This window comes from Phyllostomus discolor, chromosome 3, assembly GCF_004126475.2.
Source record: "Phyllostomus discolor isolate MPI-MPIP mPhyDis1 chromosome 3, mPhyDis1.pri.v3, whole genome shotgun sequence".
NCBI classification, from domain to species: domain Eukaryota; kingdom Metazoa; phylum Chordata; class Mammalia; order Chiroptera; family Phyllostomidae; genus Phyllostomus; species Phyllostomus discolor.
In genome coordinates, this window is record NC_040905.2 from 119,420,893 (window position 1) to 119,436,056 (window position 15,164).

Here is a 15,164-nt window from a genome sequence, read left to right on the forward strand (position 1 = left end):
AATTAAAATGATAACTCATGACTAACCTTATTTTATTTGTATTTTAACCTACTTACCCCATATAATTTTAAAGTACCATATTTTCGCTGTGCATAATGTGCTCCCATGTATAATGTGCACCCATGGTTTTGTGTGCAATATACTCGGGATTATTATACCCATAGCATATAATCATTATACCATGTATAATGTGCATCCTTATTTTCCCTCAAGAATGTGTGCATTTTGAGCAAAAAGTATGCATTATACATGCAAAATATAATAATTCTCAGACATCATTGCATATGTAAATAAGAATTTTCTTTTTTTTAAATGCATACTCAAGTCCTTTTGTCATTGCACCAAACTAAAGCCCAGACATGTGATCTCTAGTCCAGACTTTGTCACTTATGGGCCCTGTAATCTGGGGTAAGTCCTTAACATCTGTGATCCTTCGTGTCCTCTTTTGAAGAACACACTGTGCCACATCCCAGCTTACCTCTGTGCTGGTTCTTGAAGGTCTGATGAGATTGCGAGGAAGCAGGACTGTAACACAGAGTGATTGATGTGCGGATGTAGAGAATTGCTTGTCTAAGGTATTTGCCGCATGAAAGACACTCTTCTCCCTCATGTTTTTCTCAGCACTGTCACCAACCACACTTGGGAAATACCACTGTCACTCCCATCTTTTCACTCACATATCTGAATTTTGAGGAGAACCATTTTCCCCTGGATGTCGATACAAAAGCCACAGGCTGTGAAGTGATCCTTCATACACCTCTGTGGCCCACTGTCCTGCCTGCAAAGCCTTTTCCAGCTCTGGGGTCTGCTTTCTCAGGCCGAGGTGTCGCAGATCCCCTGTGTGATCCACGGCCCTGGCTGCCCCATTGTTAGCGTCATATCAGCAGGCCCCCCAGCTAGCCCATCAGATGAGAGGGCTGTCACAAGGAAAGTTGGCCCACAAGTGGTTTGGTCCCCTGGGGTCTTATTTTTTGCTGTTATTTCCTGTGCTTAAAAATAACATTTCCTATCTGTCATGCCTAGTTTGGAACAAAATTATTTGTTGTTCAGAAGTTAGGACAACAGACTTCCTGATTGTCTGCTGCCCAAGAATGTAATGAGTGCTAGGTTCCAGTACCCATGGAAAGCAGGGTTCCTGATGAGTAAGAAGAGGTTTGTTAAACTAAAATTTTATTTTATTTTAAAAATTTTATTTTAAATAAGATAAAATGTACAAGAATGGGCCCTGGCTGGTATAGCTCAGTGGATTGAGCATGGACTGCAAACCAAAGGGTCACCGGTTTGATTCCCAGTCAGGGCACATGCCTGGGTTGCAGGCCAGGTCCCCGTTGGGGGCCACATGAGTGTCAACCACACATTGATGTTTCTCCCCCTCTCTCTTTCTCCCTCCCTTCCCCTCTCTCTAAAAATAAATAAATAAAATCTTTAAAAAAATGTACAAGAGTGGCCAGAAAAAAATCTCTCAGAATGAATTGAACCAATCCTTGGCCCTCAGAGGAGGAGTATCCCATTTTGCTCAGTGCTGCCCCAGCCTGTTGACTGCCTGGAGTCCAGTTTTTTAATTGCTGCAACGGAAAGGCATTTCCTGCTAGAGAAAGCGCTGTCCTATCCTTTCCTGGGTGTTTGGCCTTTAGTTCAGCTCCTCCTGTAGCAGTGTGTGCTGAACCTCTGGGACCTGGACAATGTGGGTGATTGATCAGGGCCACGGGAATGATGGCTGTTGGCCTGGGCCCAGCTTCTGGTATGTGTCCTCTGAGTGCAGCCCTCTGTCTTTAGCATTGTTTCTGGTGTCTTTACCAGGCACTACCTGGATACTTTCCATCTTTCTCTATAGTCTGAGTTCCTCTTTGTGACTCTGAAGCTGCAGTGCCTGGCTCAGAGGATGTAGATATGTTACTGTGGTAGGGTTTTATGTAGGGAATGTTCTCAGAGAACATTGGCTCTGCTCTACAGAGTCTGTGGCTTAGTGTCAGGAGCTTGGGATCTGGAGTTGGGTAGGCCTGGCCTTTGTTTCCAAGCTGATGGGAAATTTGGAGAAGTAATTTAACCTCTCCAGGCCTCTTGTGTATAAAGAAGATGTTAATAACTCACCTTATGGAGTTACTGTTCTTTCAGTGATGAGGTGAACCAAACTAATGAACAGTGCCCAGCACATACTAAGATGAATTATAGCCGCATACTTGCAGGCCTATTGTTTTCAGCCTAACAATAGAAACTTCACCACAGCCCACAAGACATGCCCAGGCATAGCCTGCTTATAAGTAGAGAAAACACAGGTGGTACCTAAGATCTCTAGACCCTTGCTTGGTTCAAATATGGTGCTAAATGTCGTGGTTAGGGTGTCTCTTTGCTCTCTGAGAAGAGGCACATGTGATAGGCCCAGGGCCTTCTTCCTCACTTCTTATAGCTGGTCATCTTGTGTTACTGACTGCAGGTCAGCAGTATCGAGGGACCCAGACTCTGATCCAGCTCCACCTGCAAAAAAAGCCCCTGATATTTTGGTACTTACATGAAATTTGTAGTTTCTTCCCAATTGGTTTGGGATTCCGAAGGGAGAAGTGATGTTATTAATTAGTTCTCTGAAGTTCTTAACATGGTAGAACTAAGACTTGAAATCAAATAGTTACCTCTGGATTGGGTGATCCGGTTTTTATCTCATATGCTTTATCTTGAGTGTGGACTCATAGATTATTGGGGCCAAATGGATCCTTGGATGCTACTTTAGCCCTGTGTGTCCCTACAGATATGCAAACTCTAGCCTCTGGACCATGACCTGCAGACACAAGGGAGGGAGTGGGAAAGAGCAGTGAAAATTAGCTGGTCTGAAGATGGTACTAGAAGCACCAGTGTGGTGTAAGCTTGACACTTAATGGGCATGTTAGGGACCTTGTTAGCAAGCATGAGACCCCAACTATGGCCAACTTAAAAGGGAACATGTTGGCAGGCCAGTAGGAAAAGGGACTGACTGATGGCTAGGGGCCAGGCTGGGAATTGGCAGGAACTAAGGGGCACAAGGGCTCAAGAAGCACAGCTGTACCTCATGGCCAAAGCCACATTCCCCCTGAAGCAGCTGGGCTGGAACCACCTCTAGCCCTTCCCTTTGCCCCTTGCTCAGATTGAGACTGTGTTTGATAGGCTGAGCATAGGTATTGAGTCCATTCCTGACTGACCTCAGATCTGGCCCCTCAGCTTCCCGCCCTCTGGTTCTTTGGATATGGGAGTAATTATCCCACCAAAATCACACATGTAGGGAAAAGACAATTAAAAATAACAACAAAAAAGCTAGTGTCTGGTTAGGGATGAAAATGGCTGCTAGGCAGCCACATGTCACCAGATGACTTCAGTAGTAGGGCAGCCAGGTGTGGAAACTAGAACACTGTGTGTTGGGGAAGGCAGTGCTTTAGCACTGCAGAGGACAGAGTATAGGGAGTGCATCTAGTCTGGTCAGGGCAGGCTGGTATAGGAGAGGAGATGTCCAGGATGCCAGAGGATTGGAGCCAGGGGTGGTGGTAGAAGCAGGGTTGGAGGGACATGTCCTGGATACGTGTGGAGTTGGAGGTAAGGTGATGGGTGTTTGCTGGGCCCCCACAGAGAGGTGGGGCAGGCCTGGGCTGGAGCCCACATGCCCTTGGCCCCATGGCACTGTGCTGCCTCTGTTGCCACCAGAAAGTTAGGTAGGGGAGTGTCACTGAACAAAAAAGAAGTTTATTCTCAGGTAATGATTAAAGCCTCTTATGGCACAGGGTGTCTATGACAAACATGTTTAGTGTCAACAGTGAAGAGGGACATGGCCCTTAATGGAAGCTTGTGTGATAGGAGAGAATTAAGATCAAGGGAACGTGAGTAGGTGGCTGATATCTGTAATAAGTGACAGCAGTCAGAAGTGGGTTTTTTTTCCTTAAATGAAAATACAGTAAAAACTGTATTTTGAAATATGAGGCTGGACAACAAACCAGAGGTGGTGGGGAGAGAGGAAAGTGCAGGGTGCTTCATGTGCACGAGGTGTCTGGAAAGTCCGATGTATTAGAAAGCTTTTGATCTGCCCCCAGAGTGCGCTTTTCTGAGTGACACCCAGGAGAGGCCTTTCAGTGGAAAATATGAATGATCACTTTCAGAGAGAGGTGGGACTTGCCACTGTGTCATATTGGGTGGACAGGAGTGGTTCCTGCCTACGAAGAACCCTGTCACTCAGTCAGTGAGAGGTGGTTCTTGAGTGCCTGAGGTTCCCAGGGTTGTGTGCTTTGCAGGTGGAAGGTTTATGCAGAAAAGCCAGGCCCACAATGCAAAGAGATGTTCTGGGTGGCGTAGGCAAGGAAGAGCGTTCAAAAGCACTTTGCACTGGGGCCAACAGAGAACATTTCTTGGAAGAAAGTGCCATTAGAGTTGGCTTTCATAACTAGTAGGTGGAAAGGAGTGAGAAGGGAGACATTTCAGAAGGGAGGGACACGTGAGCAAAGGCACGGAGGCAGGAAATGTGGTCTCACTCCTCTGATCACAGTTTTTCAGCAGGTGTGGCTGAATTTCATTGTCAGGCTACTGTCATGATTTTTGTCTATCTCCTTTATGTGACCTACATAACCTTGCTTTCCACTGCCATCAGTTTATGCAAGGAGCTTAGAGATACCCTTCTCTGTAAGAAGTGAAACACAGATAGAGTTTAAGTGCCCTGGGATGACCCCCCTTGGACATCAGCTTGGTAGATAAACTTCCAGGCTTTTTTCCTGCAATATATCGTTTTGTTGGTTTTATTATTGTTTTTTTTTTTTTTTAAGATTTTATTTATTTTTAGAGAGGGGAAGGGAGAGAGAGAGAATCAATGTGTTTGGTTGCCTCTCACATGGCCCCCACTGGGGACCTGGCCCGCAACCCAGGCATGTGCCCTGACTGGGAATCGAACCTGCGATGCTTTGGTTCACAGCCTGCACTCAATCCACTGAGCTATGCCAGCTAGGTTATTATTGTTTTTTAACATAAGTGGTATTGTATTTCTGGTTTTCTGCTGTTGTTTTCCTCAGAGTGATTTCTTTAAGGCACAGGTCTTTTGAAATTAGTTATTTAAATAAGTGAAAACAGTGATACGTACTCTTGGTTTAAAAAAGTATTGCAGTACAAAAGGTACCAAAATAAAAGATGACCCTGACCTTCCTCTGCTTCCATCTTGGAAAAAGGCTCCCCATTGCCCACAGGAGGGAGGTCACACATTCCCCCAGCCCACAGGGCCCTCTGCCATCTGGCTCCTGCTCCTGCTGCAGCCTCATCGGCTCTCCCGGTCCTTCCTCTCTCCCAGACTCTTGGTTGGACATTCACTCCAGGACCCTGCAATTCTGGGTTGGGCGGCCCTGCCTCAGGCTCTGTATGTCCCCCGCTCTGATGGACTGATGGACCCCGTCAGTGGTAGCGGAATCCTTATGGCTTCTGGGATGCACTCCTCCTGTTGGCAATGTGGAGGTGGGATAGCCCCTCCACAGTTAGCACAGCTGCTGCTAACGTACCTGCTGGTGTGCTGCTGGGGGTGCCAGCCCCTCCTCTGCATCTGGGAGGAGGATGCTAGTGCCTGCCTTGGAGACTGTTGGCAGGGTTGATGAATTATTGTGTGAAGAATGCTGGGAACAGGGCCTCTCCTGTTGGGAGTGCTCAGTGTGAGCTGCTGTTTGTACCACTAGCTGTTGTTCTTCGCTGTTGCACCCCTATGGCCCAAGACAGGCCATGAGTGTCCAATAAATGTTTGGGTGTCAATAATGGGAGGAAGGAAACAAGGTATACCAGACACGTTTATGAGGGTGTTCAGGGATGGGCACTTCACGTGGGGAGCTGGGACGAGGTGGGGGAGTTGGGCTGTGATGTTGTGTGCAGCAGGAGTCAATGGGTTCTGGATACACAAGCGTGTGCAAGGTGCTGGGTGTGTGAGGTGCTGTGTGGGGACAGTGATGGGGCAGTAGGGAGCTATGTGGGAAAGCAGGCTAGTGTGTGGGGAAAGACAGAGAGACCGCAACAGGATCAGATACCATTTCCCAGGGCCTTTCTACTTCACAGCACCCTTTGTCTCTCTGAATTGTCCAGGAAGAAAGAAGCCACATTCACCCGGGAGGGCAGGGATCTTTACCCATTTCCGGCTCTGTTGTGTCCCTTTTCAGTTTGATGGGAAAAAAGTTACCTGTGTTTGATGAAGCGTCCCCCACCCTTTCACATTTTGCTTGTTTATTTCCAGCCAATGCTCCTGTGGAGAAGTTGGAGGACTTCATCAACAACATTAACAGTGTCTTGGAGTCGCTGTATATTGAGATAAAGAAAGGAGTCACGGAAGATGATGGGAGACCCATTTATGCACTGGTATGTGCCCGACAGAGCCCTCTAGTGGGATTTGTGAGGAACTGGGACTGAGACTGCTACCCAGAACCTTCATTGGGAAGAAGGAGGGTGACCCACCTCGACCAGGGCTCTGACACAGGGGGACAGACACTGAGCCCTGCCTCCCTGACCCATCCCACTTTCTGTGCTCATCAGGCCTCTGGGGTCTGGAGTCTCTGTAGCGCCCTCTGCCTTTCCCAGGGTTGGGAGGCCAGAAGCTGTCCCTGGACTCTTGTGCTCAGTCCTCGCTTGACTGCACCCTAGGCATGGAGGCATGTGTTTGGGCTTGTTTTTTTGTTGAGAGTTTTCTCCAAGAAGTCACCCAAATGTATGGAATATTAGCCTTAAAGGGATAAAATCCTTTTCATTTGGAATAATACATAGAAGCTGTGAAAAGAAAATGTGTTGGGGATACAAAGGATTGAAACCCATTTGGGGTTGCCTGTTTTCAGATTTCCCTCCCAGCTAGGGAACAAGGTGAAATAGAGGTGGGAGAAGCTGACAAGACCCCCATCCTTGGCTAGGAACCAACCACCTTAGGCCAATTAAAGGAGCTCAGACTCATACCAGCCAGGTGTACACTGAGAGCGACTCCAGCCCAGGGTTTCCCAAACTCTCTACCAGAGAAAAAAGGGTTGTGGAGTCAAATATCTATGGAAGTGCTGGTTTAAATATGAAGGTCAGATTTCCTCACTGTGTTTCTTAGTGCTTTGTGTATTTGAAGCTCAATTAGTATGCAGACAAGTTTTCCAAATTTATCTGAGATTGGAAAATATTGTACAACTCTTGGAGTCCTCAAATCTCTGAGAATTAGACATGTTGACTGAGCTAAAGACTTAAGTCTATAATATAAGGCTGGTGACCAACCTGTCCCTGTGGCCCACAGTACCTGAATATCGGTGCTCAGTGACTGGCAAGGGGGTGAAGTGAATTAACTGACAGCCGAGGGCACAGCTGGATTCTCATGCTGACTTATTTTTTAGGTGAATCTCGCAACGACTCCCATCTCCAAAATGGCCTCAGATTTTGCAGAGAATGAACTGGATCTGTTTAGAAAGGCTGTAAGTAATAGTAACTCCCATCGGCTGAGCTTCTTATGGGAAACTTTTGCCTTCATTATTAGAAATGGAAACTGCAGCCTTCGAGGGCCACCATGGTTGCCCAAGAAAGCCCTTTGCAGAAGTATGTCAGTGAGTGCCTCACCTAGAATTTATAGCTGCCCTGTGATGGATGGGGAGGTCACTGAGGCTGCCTGAGAAAGAAGGGCTGGTACAGGTTTGACCCGTAACTGAGCACCCAGCCTTATGGGCGATGCAGGTGAACAAGTGTTACTACAGGGTACTGACAGTGCGGTTTGGGACTGGCAGCAGGTGCATCACCTGGGAGCTTGCTAGGAAGGCCTCATCCCATCCCCGCCCATAGCCTTGAATGTAAGTCTGGGTTTTAACAAGGTGCCTGCTGATCCATTGGCACATTTACACTTGAGCAGCACTGCTCTGCCTACCCTGCTTTGGAGCTGCTCACTTAGCCCTCTTTTCATTCACCTGGCTGAGCACCTGGGTAAGACAGTGGTTCTCAGCCCTGATGCACATTATAATAGCTGGGTAGGTAAAAATAATTTTGACATTTGGCCTCACAACAGGTCTGTCGAATCCAGGTCTCTGTCAGCCTATCCTGGCCTGGGTCCTCAGTGCTTCTGCAGCTCCCAAGCTTGCTTTCTTCCCAGCCCACCCTGGCTCTGCTTTCCTGCCTTTCTTGGCTTAAGCTTGCCAGGCTGTCCTGGCCACCTTTGAGTAGGAGGGGTGCGGCTTCATTTACTCATTCATTCAGTTCTCAGCTTCTCCATCTTCAGGGAAGTAGAGACATGAGAGGTGAGGTGACCTTCCTTGATCTGGGGGCATTGAGAGCATTTATTTGGGATGATGTTATAAGAGGGTTGAATTAGAAGGAGTGAACATGTGTATGCCTTTTGATGCATGTGATTATATTGTTTTCCTGAGGATTGTGCCAGTGTACAATTCTGCCTGTGATATGAGTAGTTTTACTGCCCCCCTTCCTACCAGAATTGATATTATTGCTTAAAACTTGTTTGCCGGTTTGATAAACAAATGTGATACCTGCTGTTTCTTCCAGTTGGAACTGATTATTGATTCAGAAACTGGCTTTGCCTCGTCCACAAATATTTTGAACCTGGTTGATCAACTTAAAGGCAAGAAGATGCGGAAGAAGGAAGCTGAGCAAGTGCTGCAGAAGTTTGTACAAAATAAATGGCTGATTGAGGTACTCTGTCTCATGGTATCCCAGCTAGCTTGGATCATTTTTTAGAATTAACAGTAATTTTTCCTCCAGAACCATATTGTATCCAACTGATGTCTGTTGAGCCTTTCAGGTCCCTTCTATGCTTCGATGCCCACAATGACCCGGTAAGGGGGATTTGGAGCCTTTTCTTCCCTCATGGGATCTGTCCAGGGGCCACAGGCAGTGGCAGAGTTAGGGGTTGTGCCCAGGTTTGCAGGCTCCGGGGTCTGAGCCCTGGTCCATAGACTGGAGCAATGTTTTACAGTGGTTAGGAGCGCAGCTGTAGCGTCACACCTGAATCATGGTCTGGGTGACCTCGTGTTCTGCGTCTGTAGGAGGAAAACAATAGTATCTTCCCCAGGGGTGTGAAGGATGGGGATGAGTGGTGTGTGTTAAGTGCCTGGAGATGGGCTCCCAGAGGAATAGCCTTCATTGCCATGGTCATTACTGTCACGATGAGGACACATAGACAAACTCTTAGAGTGGAGTGTGGACATCTGCGAAAGGACCAGACTACTGGCTCAAGTTTTTAGACATCCCATGTCTCATTCAATTGACTGGGGCAGAACAGACATTTCCAGTCTTTTTCCACAAAAGGCATCTGTGTTTCCAATAAACCCAAGCTGGACAGGCTCAGCTCTTGTCCAGTTTACCACAGTGCCACCCCATCTGAGTGCTTGTATCTGTGCAGGACCTGCTCAGGGCAGCCCTCAGCTTCCCCACTTGGTGGTCAGACCAGGCCCCGAGCCTGCAGCTTGTGGCTGACATGATTTTTCACTTCCCTTTCAGGGATAGCATGCCTCTCTCTGGTAGTCACAGTGACAGTGTTTTGAGTTACTGATCTCTTAGGGGATGGGCTGCCCCTGGCAGTCTGACTGCAAATGGTCAGCTTCTGAGGTACTTTCCTGATGGGAGGAAGATGGCTGGAGAGGTCATGGGTGGCAGGAACTCCCAGTGAGTGCCAGGATCTCTGGGTTCGTTGGTGCACATCATGTCCTTGGGTCCTCCTGGCTACCCTGTGATGACCAGGAACCCTTTGCCTCTGTTTTTCAGCTGAACAAACCTCAGCTCTGTGGTCAAGGTGATGTCCCACACCCAGCAAGTGGCAGAGTTGTATTTAGGCGTCAGTTTGGGTGACTGCAGTGATTGCTTTGTCACAGGCTTTCTTCCCCTCTGGGGGGGATTTGGCAATATGGAACATTGCTGGGTATTCGGACCCTAACTGACCTCCCTCTGTCCTCGGACCAGGCTCTTCAAGGCAGGGGCTTCACATTCCTTGCATTGTACCTTGTTTCACCTGTGGATGCTTGGTAACTGCTGAATGGGTGACTGGGCAGATGGGTGCAGCTCCACAGGGATGGAATTTATTTAAAACTTAAAAAATGATATCAGAAATACTGATATTCATAAAGAAACATATTGAAGCTATCTGTTATTTCACCTGTGAGAGCTACCCACTCTGCCATCCAGGACACTCTCTGCACCCTGCCTTTCCCCAGGAGTTAGCACGCATGTGCAGCCTGTGCTGGCATTAGCACGTCACGATTTCAGAGGTTTGTGCCCGACTTTATCGTTGGGCTTGCCCTGCGAGTGCCCCAGCCCGTTGCTGCTCAGAGAGTCTGGGCAGTAGGGGAAAGAACATGCCTCTAGGGTCTGTGCACTTGAGCTTTGGTTCCAGGCTTCTTTCTTCTCTGTTTCTTCCTTAGTACAATGAAGACACTGGGGCCGCCTTCTTTAGGGGTGGTTCTGAGCTCCAATGAGATAGTGGGTTGGAAGTTCTCTGGGCAGCCAAGTTGGGGGAACGCTGCAGAAGTGAGCATGAGCCTCCCATCACCCAGAGCCCTCGAGACCCTTGTGAGGGTCCTCTTATTGACTGACCCTCAGCCTCACGTGTACGAAAGAATAAATCGGTGGGGGCAGTGGGAGGCACCGCCAGGTCCCTCCTGGAGCTGCTTGCCCCAACTTTTGGCAAGTGCCTTCTTACCTCAGCTCCTTTCCCGTCTGAAGACTGCAGATGTTGGTTGCTGTCAGGTGTTGTTTTCATGAGGGTTGCTTTCTAAACTGGGAGGTGAGGTGAGGGTTGCCCTGTGTTCTGTGGCACTTTGGAGGAATGGCTGGGGGCCTGTGGGGTAGGTGCTGGCTGGTCACAGACCAGCCTTCCTGGGGGCAGCACTGTGATAAGAGGGACTGCGTCTGAGTCTGACCCTCGGCCTGTCACAAGTCGGACCTTATACAGACATACATATATGTGTGGGCATGTTGCCCCAATGGCACTTCCTGCATTATGCCGGGCAACTCGAGTGCCTAGAGGGCCCTGCTCCTATGCCCTGTGCAACAGTCTGTCCAGCGTGAAGGTCCTGGGGTGGCTGTGCAGCCTGTCAGAGGCCCAGCGTGGGGGTGGTCAGATGCAAGGCATTGTTGTGAGGCCTGGGCATCTGACCTGTCCCTTCCTGTGACAGTCCCACAGGACTGAGTAGGATCAGAAGTGAGAGGCACAGGGCACAGTTTCAGGCACATAGTAGATGTTTAGTAAATGTGGCATGAACCTGACTCTGAACTGGAACAAGGTCTACTTAGTCTTCCCTCGGATGTTTATCACGGGTTGAGGACTGGGCCATATCAGTGCTGGGGACGCAAGAGACAGCAAAGCCAGACCAGCTCACTACTCTCAGGGGCTCATGGTCAGGGGACAGACCAGAAATTAGGCATCTCACTGAAATATTGTACTAGATAGAAAGCAACATGATTTTATTATAACATTAACAAAGGAGCCTGCCCTCAACTGAGGACACAAGCAGAAGGCTGTGTAGGAGGCAGCTAGCCTTGAGGGTGGGAAAGATTATCCAAGGCTCAATGAGCAGCCTCTGCAAAGACCTTGTGCCCCCAGGGGACACGGTGTGCTCAAGGCTAGAATGTGCTGAGCACAGGATTGCGGGGCAGTGGGACACAATGACCCTGGGCGGTTGGGCACACAGGGGACTGGTTCTTCAGCCTAAGAGTGGGGGGAAGCCCTGAAGGGTTAAGGTGGAGAAGGACAAGGCTGGTTTGCCCTATAGAGATCAAGTTGCTGGAGAGGGCCACGGAAGGGCAGAAGTGGACTGGGCACAGTTAGGAGGAGGCGAAGGTGGCTGGGGTGGTAGCTGTGGTGAACACGGGCACCATATGGATCTGGGAGCTTTGGCAAAAGGAAGAGCCACAGGACTATGCTCACAACGCCTGAGAAGCACAGCACTCTGCCCACCCTGGCTGGCCTGACAGGCTGCGGTGCTGGATGCTAGTGCCCCCCACTCGCTCTCCTTGCTCCCTGTAGCCAGCTCTTTGGCTCTGATACTCTGCACCCATGTGTCCTGTCTCTCCTCTGGGTGGTCACTTGGGCCTGCTGTTGGTGGCGCAGGGTAGAGTGAATGCACTCTGTGGGCTTGGTTGCACTAGCCTACCATTACCTCAACACTGCATGTGGGGATGGAGGCAGGAGCCAGGGTGGGGGTGGTATTCAATGTCAGAAATGGGAGAAATTGCTCTTGCTTGTAAAAATTAGAGACAGAACATAACAGAAGTAAGGAGCCCTTGGTAATAACTCAGGAGGCTTCAGTCTTCAGTGGCATCTCTGGGCAAGGCCCTTCCCTTTTCCCTGTCAGGGAGAGGCTCAGATGTAACAAATATGGTTAGCAGAGTCACATCTGAGTTCATTGGTTGACTTTATGAATCAAACTTACAGGGGCTTTGGTGACATTGACCTCTGAACTGGGTCGCCCTCAGCCCTCCTCTTTCCTGTAACTGGGTGACAGGGCAGTTGAACTGTCTTTCCTTGGGTTTTCCCACATTTCCCACCACCACCAGTGCCACCACAGTGTGACTTAGGGCCTATCCCTGCCCTGTCTGGACCATTTCCAGCTTGGTCTGTAAAGTGATGAGGCTGGAAGTGATCTTGGGTTGTCCCTGTGGAGACTCCAGGTGGCAGTGCTGGGAAGCACCTGGTTTGCTTTCTGAGAGGTGGGGGTTGTCTTGAGTTTACCCCTTGGGGAGACTGCCTCTCTTCCTGGCCTCAGTGTCCCCATTGTAGGTAGGCTGTGACTGCCTCACACGTGGGCTGCTGTGGAGATTTGTGACTCACATCTGTAAAGGCACAATGTTGGGGTTGGGGGTCCTGGATTCCCTTTCAGGTCTTTGCCTATGTTCCCACTGGAGGCTCTGCCGAGGGGCCAGCATGGACACCTGTTGGATGGGTTGGTGAAAACCTGCAGGGGCGAAGGTGTCCAGGCCTTTGCCCCTTTCTGGGCCTTGGGCTGTGGAGTGCAAAGGGGACAGGGTACCTAGCAGGAAAGGGCCTGAGAGACTGCCACCTCCATTGTGTCCCTGCAGAAGGAAGGAGAGTTCACCCTGCACAGCCGGGCCATCCTGGAGATGGAGCAGCACATCCGGGAGACATACCCTGACTCTGTGAAGATCTGTAACATCTGCCACAGCCTCCTTGTCCAGGTACCACATGTGGGACTCCTCACAGGTGCGCCTGGGGGCTCTGTGGGTGCCTCAGAACTCTCTGGGGCCAGGCCTCTAGCACTGCCATCATCTCCTCCGATGTAAGCCGGTACGTCTGTCCTTGGAAGTGTCCAGGATGGCCACACAAACACACTGCCTCCTCCCCGCCTGGCCTTGTGTTGTAGTCTGGGGGCTCTTGACTGTGTTCTTCTCTGGGAGGCTGTCAGCAGTCTGCTGTGCACCTGCGCTATCTTGGTGGATGTGTGGTGAGCATCTTTCTGTGTCAATTGCTGATTTCCAAAGTCATCAGTTTTTCACTGTGGACTTTTGTAGGGCTTTACAGCAACTAGATGTTAGGGTTTTTTCTTTTTAACTTTTTCTGCAATGGTAACTACACTGTGATGAGTCTCTTTGCAACTATACTCCCTTGGGTGTCTGGTGATTGCTTCTTTTGGCTGAATTCCTGGAAGTAGAATTTCTGGGTTAGAGAGTGTATATGTCTCTTATTTTTTATTTTTTTGTAAGTGTTTGAAATATATTGCCTAATGCCTTCTGAAAAGTTGTAGCTTTCTTCATGCCCACCCAAGGGGTGTGAGAGCCCGCATGTGCAGGGAGTCCGAGTTTCAGGATGGCCTTGATGCTCAGCTGGGCTTGGCCAGCTACCACTGCCTGCTCTGGCCTTTAGAGTCTGGTGCTTCATTTGTCAGGATTCTTTAATAAAATCCACTGTACTACGGACTTTGGGGTTATTATCATTGTTAATCTGGGGCTTGGAAGACAAAAATACATAGTTTGCTAGACAATTTCCTGAAGGTTTGTGAGCACGAAGTTGTGCACAGGGCTCCACGGCCGTTGTCTTTCTTGTTTCAGGGTCAAAGCTGTGAGACCTGTGGGATTAGGATGCATTTACCTTGTGTGGCCAAATATTTCCAGTCAAATTCTGAGCCGCGCTGCCCCCACTGTAATGACTACTGGCCCCATGAGATACCAGGTTGGTGTCCCTGAGGTGCTCACGGGCTCTCCTGGCCTGTGGGAGGGGCTGGGCTGGCAGAACTAAGTGCAGGGCCTGAGGACTGGTGCCTGGCAGTGAGGGAGCCCTGGGAGACAGGCTGCTTAGGTAAGGGCTCCGTGCATGCATGGGTCAGTGTCAGCAGGGCCTGAACCCCCATGTCAAAGCATCTTCTGCAGTAAGTGAAGGCTGACTTATTTGCACAAGTCAAAGGGCTTGTTCAAAGGGCTCACTAGAACCCAGTAGAAATTCCAAGCCATGTGACACCGGGTGTAGACAAAGCTTTCTCCCCAGCAGCAATCAGCGAGGGGAATGAGAATGGTATCCACAGCTCCCTCAACGTTGTGCATCTGTAAACTGGGCTTGTTCTCCTTTCATTGCAGGTGGGGAGGAGGGTTAGCAGTGAGGAATATTAGAGGACAGGGTCTTGGGAATGTAAAATGTAGCTGTGAATATGGGCTGCTGAGTGCAGCCAGGCCTGCCACTCAGTGTCTTCTTGGCCTTTTCTGTGTACAGAAGTCTTCGACCCTGAGAAGGAGAGGGAGGCTGGAATCTCCAAATCGAACAGAAAGTCCTTGCGATCCAGGCAGCACTAGCTGGTGTGCTGCCGCAGGCCCTGCTGGAAGAGAGATGTCAGTGTTTCACCTGAGTCATCTCCTCTGTGCTTTATTTTCGATTAGCAGGTTTCAAATAAAACTTACTGAGCAGTTGCTGCACAGCCTCCATCTGTGTCATGCACCTGTCTGTGGGGGTTTCACATCATGGCTGTTTCCTTCTTTCCTGGAGCTCACTGATAGTGGGACCCCAGGGTTGGGTCCCATCAGGTGAAGGTGTCAGAGCTCCCCCACAGTTCTGGCCCAGGGTTGCTCACTGTGCTTGCTCAGGGTGACCTTGCCACCAATCTCTAGCTTTGGTTACGTGTCTCACCAACACTGGCCAGCCTTACTTCCCCATAGTCTGGACTCGCCTTTGGCCCATGATGCAACTGGCCTGAATGGGCATGAGGCTGAAGGTGTGCTCTCCCCACTGG

General features: G+C 49.5%; 1 protein-coding gene across 4 annotated transcripts in view; it reads left to right on the forward strand.

The window, feature by feature from the left end:
* The window catches only part of NSMCE1 (NSE1 homolog, SMC5-SMC6 complex component), a 40,697-nt gene extending 25,840 nt beyond the window's left edge, over nucleotides 1–14,857 (forward strand). For 2 of the 4 annotated variants that reach the window (XM_036021360.1, XM_028525987.2), the window contains exons 3-8: nucleotides 6,209–6,330; nucleotides 7,332–7,409; nucleotides 8,482–8,628; nucleotides 13,009–13,125; nucleotides 13,996–14,116; nucleotides 14,651–14,857. In XM_036021360.1, the coding sequence (XP_035877253.1) occupies nucleotides 6,209–6,330; nucleotides 7,332–7,409; nucleotides 8,482–8,628; nucleotides 13,009–13,125; nucleotides 13,996–14,116; nucleotides 14,651–14,730 (665 nt within the window). In that variant the 3' untranslated portion in view covers nucleotides 14,731–14,857. The remainder of the gene's footprint in view (nucleotides 1–6,208; nucleotides 6,331–7,331; nucleotides 7,410–8,481; nucleotides 8,629–13,008; nucleotides 13,126–13,995; nucleotides 14,117–14,650) is intronic. The other 2 variants (XM_036021362.1, XM_036021361.1) reach the window with 2 other exon arrangements.
* The last annotated feature ends 307 nt before the right edge of the window (nucleotides 14,858–15,164 follow it).